This window comes from Pteropus alecto, unplaced genomic scaffold, assembly GCF_000325575.1.
Source record: "Pteropus alecto unplaced genomic scaffold, ASM32557v1 scaffold25, whole genome shotgun sequence".
Lineage (NCBI taxonomy): Eukaryota > Metazoa > Chordata > Mammalia > Chiroptera > Pteropodidae > Pteropus > Pteropus alecto.
In genome coordinates, this window is record NW_006441955.1 from 6,700,207 (window position 1) to 6,709,487 (window position 9,281).

General features: G+C 43.6%; 1 protein-coding gene and 1 pseudogene across 2 annotated transcripts in view; both read left to right on the forward strand.

Annotated features, from left to right (window-relative positions):
• MROH7 (maestro heat like repeat family member 7) overlaps positions 1-9,281 on the forward strand; it is a 46,313-nt gene that overhangs the window by 2,691 nt on the left and 34,341 nt on the right. Inside the window, exons 1-2 of one of the 2 annotated variants that reach the window (XM_006919241.1) lie at positions 4,785-6,015; positions 8,776-8,849. In XM_006919241.1, coding sequence (XP_006919303.1) covers positions 4,785-6,015; positions 8,776-8,849 — 1,305 coding nt within the window. Of the gene's footprint in view, positions 1-4,784; positions 6,016-8,775; positions 8,850-9,281 lie in introns of those variants that run through there. The other variant, XM_006919242.2, reaches the window with a different exon arrangement.
• LOC112485816 lies at positions 6,842-6,960 on the forward strand (annotated as a pseudogene).

The window sequence follows — 9,281 nt, forward strand, 5'->3', positions numbered from 1 at the left end:
GGCAGAAGGTACTCCCCTAGGCCACCTGTTGTCACTGTGGGGTCAGGAGCTATGAGACTTGGTAAGTTCTCTGCCACTGAGTAAAGAGCCCAGAGATGCAGGACTTGGCTGACGCTGCCACTGCAGATGGATTGGCCAGCCACTACCCTGGATAAGGAGTGGGAACTGGGGTTCTCTCTCTGTTATGCTTCCCTTTTTCTGGTCCTTTGGCCAGAGAGAACAAGCTTTTCTTTTCTATTTTTTTTTGTATGTGTGTGTGTATGTTCTCAGTAGAACTGTGTTTCAGGCCTTTCTGGTGCCCAGTCTGGATATACGGAAGACAAAAAGAAAACCTGAGGGAACTCACCTTTGTGTCATCCCTCAAATCCTAGCCAGTTCACTGTCTTCTTTCTAGTTCACAGAGTTTTTCTATGGTTGCCTGTTGAACTATTTCCAGGATATTTATTTGTATTTAGAAGAAAGGCATAAGAAAAAGTGAGTCTATGCCCTCTTGTCTATTACATGCATTTAAAAAATTGTGGTGCAATATACATAGCATAAAATTTACTATTAGTGACGTTTAGTGCCTTCATAATGTTGTGCAACCACCTTCTAGTTCCAGAACATTTTTGTCACTCCAAAAGGAAATCCTGTGCCCATTAAGCGATCACTTCCTAGTCTCTCCTTTCCCCTGCCCCTGGCAACCTTTTCTGTCTGCTTTGATCTGCTTTCAGCCTTTCCAGATTTGATTATTCTAGATATTTCATATAAATGCAATCACACAATATGCAACCTTTCATATCTGGCTTCTTTCTCTTAGCATAGTATTTTCAAAGTCTATCTATGTTTAGCATGTATCAGTACTTAATTCATTTTTTATGGCTGAATAATATTCTATTATATGAATATACCGCATTTTGTTTATCCATTCACCAGCTGACAAACGTTTGGGGTGTGTCTACCTTGGCTGTTGTGAATAGTGCTGCTATGAACATGTGTGTACAAATTTTGTTGGAAGCAATATTCAGTTCTTTTGGGTATATAACGAGGAGTTGAATTCCTAGATCATATGCTAATTCTATGTTTAACTTCTTTAGAAATTAGCAAATTGGTTTTTACAGAGGTTACATCATTTTACATTCCCACCAGCAGTGGGATTCCAATTTCCATCTAATATGAGTGTTCCAATTTCTCTACATCCTTGCCATACTTGCTAGTTCCTATTAAAAAAAAAAAAGATAACTTTCCTAATGGCTGAGAAGTAATATCTCATTGTGGTTCTGAATTGCATGTCCCTAATGACTAATGTTGAGCACCTTTTCATTTGCTTATTGACTATTGGTATATCTTCTTTGGAGAAATGTCATGTTTAAGTTATTTGCCCATTTAAATTTGGGTTTTTGTCTTTTTGTTGTTGAGTTGTAAAAGTTCTTTATATATTCTGGTTACTAAACTCTTAACAGATATATGATTCACAAATATTTTATTCTATTTTGTGGATTGTCTCTTCACTTCTTGATAGTGCCTTTTGATGTACAATTTTTAACATGAATGATGTCCAATCTATTTTTTCTTCTTCTGTTGTTTGGGTTTTTGGTGTCATATCTAAGAAACCATTGTTAAATTCAAGGTCATAAAGATTTATTTCTGTATTTTCTTGTAAGAATTTTATAATTTCAGTTCTTACATTTAGGCCTTTAATTTATTTTGAGTCAATTTCTACGAGGTAAGTTTTAGGTTCACCGAAGGAGGAACACACAAGGCCAAAAGGGTTAAGCAATATTTATTGTAGCAGAGTGACAGCCTGGCTGAGCCAAAGATGATGTCAGCCTTGAATGCAAGGGGACCTGAAACTTATATGGGCTTTTTTGGTGGGAATATTTCACGTGGATATATTGGCAGGGAAGGGAGGAGAGTCCAGTGAGGTGGGAGGCGAGCATGTAGTGTGGCCAACCTGGAATCAAGGTCTGGTTCCCATACAAAGGTCAGGGAGGAGTCTAGTTCCCACACTATGCGGGGTAGGGATAGGGCCCTCCTGGACCTAATAGTAAGAACTCCAGCTTTATTCTTTTGCATGTTGATATCCAATTGTCCTACCACCATTCGTTGGAGAAACTATTCTTTCCCCATTAAACAGAGTTGGCATTCTTGTCAAAACTCAACTGACCATAGATGCATGGATTCACTTCGGCCTCTCAATTCTGTTCCGTTGGTCTATATGTCTACCCTTGCGCCAGTACCACCTGTTGAATGCAATTTAAAGGAAGATCTTTATGACTCAATTTGGAAAATGGTTTATTGGGTGCAGTCTCTAGATACAGGGACTGTTGTTGAGAGGGCAATCCCAAAGCCAAACCACAAAGCAATGAAAGTTTCACTAGGGTCTAACAGGGATGATGAAGATATGGGAAGATATTTAGGAGCTTTTCTGGCACCAGAATTAGCAGAACATGGCCACAATTGGATGCAGCAAGTGAGGAAGAAAGAAGTTTAGGATAATTCTATTTCTGCCTTGGATAGTGGTGCCAGTTACTTTCAGTGGAAGAGAATGTGAGGGTCTGATTTGGGGAAAAGGTGGCAAGTTCTGCTTTGGATTCTTTAGGTTTGAGATGCCCTAATGCTAGATGTATGTGTGCACACATACCCACATGAGTGCCTAGCACATATCAGGCCCATACATCTCATAAATGTGTTCTTAATGAGGAACCGAAAGATCCACTGATATTTCCTTATCCTGAGAGCACCAGCTAGGGTCTGGAAGTGTTCATTGAGGTGGAGGAGACATAGGAATCAGTCAATGATTCTCTTAGTCTTGGACAGGGCTAGCTGTTTTATGGCCATCCTCCACCCTCCTCATATGGGGCCCTGGGGCTTTGGAGCAAAGGCCAAAGGGTGGCATGTGGCTGACAAGATAGCAGTGAGCTCCTTTAGCTCTCCTGGGTCCCACCCAAGTTCCTTAAGAATCATTACCCTTCCCAATGCACAATGGGCCTTACTCCTCTCTGCCCACAGTGCTTGGCAGAGAGTGATAAATCAAGTAGCTGTCATTTAGAGAAAGCCTTAGGAGAGCTATGTGTTCCATGCCAGATTGAAAATACACCACCCTGGGTAGCAGGCTCTATGCTCCTCATATTAGAGATAAGGAGGATGTGGGTCAGAGGGGAAAAGTCTCTTGCCCAAGTTCACTGACACTAGTAAGAGGGTGAATTGAGATTTGAACTCAGCACAACATGACTCCAAATCTATGGCCTTTCCAAAGCCAAGCTATAAAGATGCACAGCAAAATTTGTGGAGTGAGTAAATGGTTTAGTGAATGAGTGCATGAATAAATAATAAATGAGTAAGCGACGCAGTCAGCGGAAGAATGGATAAGTGAATGAAGAAGAAACCAAAAGATGAAGTAACGAGCTCATTTATTGAACATTCACTGTATGTCAGGTGCTGTGCTAGACTCTATGGATCTTATTGTCTAGAAAGGAAACCAGATATTGTGTGTCAAGAAGGGGAAGTGGACCAGATAGATGCCTGGGGATTTACGTGTGGTCCACTTGGGAACTTACAAGTGGACCTCATCCTTCTGGGGAAACTAGAAGGCTTTTAACATTTGAGCTGAAATTTGAAGTGGTGAAGCTATAGGTGTTAGCCAGGGAAGGAGGCTGGAGAAAGGGGACACCTAACCTGTGAAAGGTCCAGACCTAACCCAGGAGCCTGGTTCTTCGGAGAAACTCAAAGGAATTGAGGGATGGTGGAACGGAGTTGGGAAAGGAGGTATGGAGAGATATGGAGAGACAATAAAGGTGGAAAGACAGTTGGGGCCAGACACAGAATGGCCTTTCGAGTCCTCCTAATGACTGAGGACACTGTCCTGAAGACAATGGTAAACCATGGAGGATAGGCAGACTGGTGACATAAAGAGATAGTCTTGGCTGCCCTGAGAGCCAGTGGGGTGGGAGACCTTCTTCTTGATCTCCACTTTCTTGAGTGTACAGTGCAGCAACAATAACTAACTTCCGAGACTCTGTACGCCTGACCTGTAGACTTTGTTCAGTAAGTATTGAAAAAGTCATTCTTCACCTAACTTGATCTCCTTCTGTGTCTCCTCACAGGGGCTCACTCCTGCTTAAGAACATCATGCACGCAGGTGAGCTGTGGCCCAGATGTGGCAGTGGAGCAGGGTGGGGGTATGGGGAGTTCACCCAATAGTCGGATTGCTGGGTTGAGGCAGGCTCTGTTTTTGAAGACTGTCCCACATTCTCTTCCATGTAGCCTGCCACACCCAGAATAGGCCAACTGTTAAGAGCAGTGGGCAGCTCTGCCAAGGCTGCTTTGGGAATCTAGTGCTACAACCATTTGCAGAGTAGTTCTAGCAAGTTAGGGATTGGCTGAAAGTAGGGTATCTTAAAGCGAAAGAGGTTCCTCATGTCTAGTATTTGCTGGCTTCCTACCATGTACCTGGCACAGTGCTCGGTGCTAGAGATGCCTCAGGGAGTAAGATACACACAGTTCTTGCAAGTGTGGAGCTCATCTCTAGCAGGGGCTAGATCACTAAATGAGTCGTTAGAATAAAGTCTGATGGATATTTTGCCATACAGGGTGCAGCTGGAAAGGTGGGCTGGGCGTGGTCATGGAGGACCTAAGTCATACAAGGGCCTCATCTTAAAGATAGTGGGGAGCCATGGAAATATTTTAACAGGTAATGCATGGCTGAGTTTGCCTTTTCTCTCTCTCAGGAGCACTGCAGGGAGCTCGACAGTCAGCTATTGGAGAGAAGGGGGCAGTGGCATTGAGAGACCTTCAGATCAGGCATGGCTCTGAGTCCAAAGGCTAGTTTGGTCCTCTGCGAACACTCAAAGATGACACCCAGTCTCACCTCTACTGGGACCCCAGGTTCAGGCTCTGGCACCATCTCTGGACCCAGCCCAGACACAAACCTTGTTCCTATCTTGAATCCACCCCTGAGTCCTGGCTTGGCTCTTGTTCCAGATCTTAATCCAATTTTGAGTCCTGTCTCTGAGGAGGCCCCTGACCTGGTGTCTGATAACACCCCCAAACCTGATGACAACAGGGCTGTGGCTCTAGCCTCCCTCCAGATTACCACTTTCCACTCCAGTGAAGCCCCGGGCCTGGATTTGAATCACATCTCAAGGCCTAACTCACAGGGGTCCCTATGTCCAACCTCAAACCTTGTTCCGAGCCTTGGCTCTACCGTGGTCCATGATCTGAATTCGGGGAACCACTCTGGGTTGAATTCTGAGGAGACCTTCAACTCCCACTCAAGTAAGATTTTTGATTTGGGTCAGAGTAACTCCAATCCTTCCAGGCCTGAATCAAACCTATTTATAAGGTCCTATTCAAGAGAAGCGCTAGTTCTAGACCACTGTATCTCCAGGCCAGGCTCAAAAGCTCTCCTCATTCCAGCCTCAAACTCTTCTCTGGATTTTGACTCTGATCAGCTGCTCCAAGTGGGTTCAAGAACCATCTCTAAGCTGGACCTGAATGTGGCTCAGGGTTCTTGTGAGACCCTAATCCCAAACACCAATGAGACCATCAGTTTGATTTCACAAAACATCTCTGGGTCTGTTTCAAAAGGAGCCTTTGGTGCAGTCTGGAACACAAGTTCCAAGGGAACCATCAATGTGGATTCAAATGGCAATGCCAGGTCTGATTTGAATGTGACTGTCACTCAGGCCTCATGCTTGACCCTGATTCCTGGCTCCAATGATGGTATTAACCTGCACTCCAGTACCCATGGACCCAACTTCACCCTTTCTCCACCCTCATGCATGACCCTGATCCTGGGCTCCAATGAGTCTCTGAGCCTGGGCTCTAGCCTCATCTTCAGTGACACTTCCACCCTGACTCTGAGCAGCCAGCAGGATTTTTCTGAGGACAACAACATCCACACCGTGCCCCTGGAGGAGAATCTGCAGAACTGGAGCGAGATGGCTGGTGCCGAGATGGACCAGTGTCCTCTGGGGTTCTCCACCTGCAACACCACCGACGAGAACACCACAGATTTCCAAAGTATTGCTGAGGGTAAGTACGGCAAGGGCAACAGCCCCAGATCAGGCACTGTCCTGTAAAAACTCTATTCAGACATGTAGGGCAGGGAGGGGAAAGGAGAGAGGAGAGGAAGAGAATGGTATTTAGTGGATAACATGTAGCATATTAATTTTGCACAAGAGATCCAATGCTCAGCCTCTGCTTGCTGTGTGACATGGGATAAGCAACTTAATCTCTCTGAGCTTCAATTTCCTTAACTGCAATATCTCCATATAATAATACTTTTATTATGTCCAAATTACAAGTCATCTTTCTTTCAAAATGTATGCCTCTTTCTTTCTTGATAAATTTCAGACCTGGCTTTTCAGGTCAAAGTTTGACCAGCAGGTAGGCTCTATTGAGCGTTTGAGGTCCCCACCTGAGCGAAGCCTCGGGGTCCTATCTGGAACCTGTGCTCATTTCTGATATGCAGGAGTTCTGTAAATTAATCTCTTGTCAGTTTTTGGTGTAAAGATCTTCTCTCAATTTTTTATATCTCCAAATACTTTTGTTTGTTCATGTACCAATACCATAATGCAATTAAAAAAAAATGACCATGACTTTATAAATATGTATTCATATCTGGTAGGGTAAGAATTTCTCTTAAAAGTTCTCAGAATTATTCTGAGGATAAAAGCATCCAAACAATGCCCTGGAAGTTATTAGTAGGCTCTCATTCTTCCCTATACATTTTAGAATATGTTTGTCTAGGTCCTCAAAATATCTTGCTAGCATTTTATTGGAATGTTAATTAATTTAGCCATTCATTAAAGTTTTACTTTGTATAGAATATATCTTTTACTAAAATTTAAAAAGTTCTGTCTACGGCCATGCCACCCTGAACAAGCCCGATCCCATCTGATCTTGGAAACTAAGCAAGGTTGGGCCTGGTTAGTACTTGGATAGGAGACCGCCCAGGAAGACCAGGTTCTGTAGGCGTAAAAAATAAAAAATAAGAGATTGTAAGCTGACAAGGTCCTTGCAATCTGTGAGGTCAACCAAGGGTTGCCTTGCCTAAAAAAAAATAATAAAAATAATAATAATCCTTAGACCTTGTTCGAATGTTGTCAATTGTCCCAGCAATGATTTTTTAATGAAAAAAAGGATCTAGCTCAGAATCATTCATTGCACTTTTTGGTCCAGTCTGTTTTGTTTCCTCAGTCCTCAACCTTTTCTGGACTTTCATGTCCTGGATACATTTGAAGATTATAGGCTGGCCGTTTTGTAAGTTGTGCTTGAGTTCGGGTTTGTTTAATGTTTTCTCACGATCACATTCATGTCACACATCTTTGGCAGGAATAGCACAGAAGCGATGCTGGCTTGTTTCTTATTGCATCCTATCTGGTGGTATATGATTTTGATTTGTTCCATGACTGATGATGTTCACTTTGTTCTTGTGAGCAAGATGGTTGCTGCCAAAGTTATCCACTGTAAAGTTACTATTTACCCTTTTGTAATAAATATTATGTGGAGAGGTTCTTTAAAACTACGTAAATATTCCATTCCTCATCAAACTTTCAATTTATTCATTTACTTATTTATATTAGCATGGACTTGTGGTTTCCTAATTTATCCAATGGGCTATATTACCTGTTGCTACCATTATTTATTGTGATACTCGAACTTTCCCCAATTTGACCAGTAGACTCCCCTTCCAGCAAGGCTTTTGTGTCCCTTTGACATATTCCTAGCATTCTTTGAGTGCTTTTCTTTCCTTGTTTTCTGGTATAAGATGTCTCAGGCTTGTCCTGTACTTTCCCTGCCTAACTCCTAGAATCAGCCATTTCTCCAAGGTGCTATGTCCCTTTTAGTGGAGAAGGGTACTTAGAAACCAAGATTGTGGTGTAATCTGTATTCACTACTATCGAGGTATGTCTGCTTCTCCCTATTAGCTCCATCCTCCAGCAGCCTCGGTGGCCAAGCTGGCCCTGGAGTTCTAGGTTCTCATAGGCCCTCAAAAGGAGGGAGACATGCTTTCTTAAATAAAGAGCTATATTGGCCTTGCTCAGCCAAAAGCCCATCCCTGGACTAATCACTGTGGCGGGGGGCAAGGGACTCTCTTATTGGCCAAGCTTGGTTCTAGACCCACTGCTATTTGAAGAGGGGTGATGGGTGGGGCTTGTGGAATTCAGCTTCACTTAGCTACATGGAAAAGGAAATCCACAGGGGAGACAGGAGCTATTTTACCTGAAGAAAGATGAGGAAATTTGGGGCTGACAAACCAGCAGGTTATCTACTATAACAAAGAAGAGTTTAATTATAAATTATGATAATGTTTGAAAGAAGAGAATAAAATGATACAAAAAGGGATCACAGTGGGCCCTCTGTTATCCTGAAAGTCAGGGGAAGCCTCTTTAAAGAGATAGGCAAGCTGAGACCTGAGGAAGGGAGTAAGACCTGGGCAAGGGGGTATGGCAGTGGATTGTGCAGAGGTCCTGAGGGGGATCTTGCCTGTGCCTGGAAGGAGGCCAGTATAGCCAGAGTATGGTGAGTGAGGGGGATGGAGCAGGGGCGACTGACCTAGTATGGTCTTGAAGGCACTGACAAGGATGCTGGCTTTATGTGTGATGGAATGGGGTGCTCAGTGACATGAGGTTCCCACTGAAGGGTTTTAGGGAAGGGAGCTCAGTTTGGCTGCGGGAGAACTAAGGATTTGAGAGGCCCAGCTGGGGAGGAAAGACAGGATTGTGGTACCTTAGGCATACCATATTTTTATCTTCTATCTTCTCTCCTCATTGAAACTATGACCTGCAGGAGCCTTCGATGCAGTGACCTCATGCCTGGTGAATGTGCCCGGGAAGAGAAATGATGCCAACGAAATGACTCTGGTATGCTTTCTGTTGAACCCCCTGTTGACTTCCTAGGATGCTCCCTCTCCCTCTTCCCCCACTCCCCAGCCTCAGCCCCAGCATTCCCTGTTTCTCTGTCTGGCTCCTCTGTTCTCCATGGTGCTTTATCACCATTGAGGAACAATATGCTTTACTTATTCATCTTATTTCTTGTTAGTCTCTCCCACTATAATGTTTCCCCCATAAATCAAGGGTTCTTTTTGTCTGTCTTATTCACAGGTGTATTCCCAGCATCGAGAGCAGTGCCTGGCACAGCATATATGTGCTCAATAAGTTTTTTAAAAAACTGACTAAATTGTGAGAGCATCTCTAAAGGGGATAGAAAGGTTGAAAATGGCCCATTTCAGGACACAGGCCTGACCCAGATCTTGGCCATGCAGCAGGCCTTGGGAAGCCAGAGAAAGCCAGCTT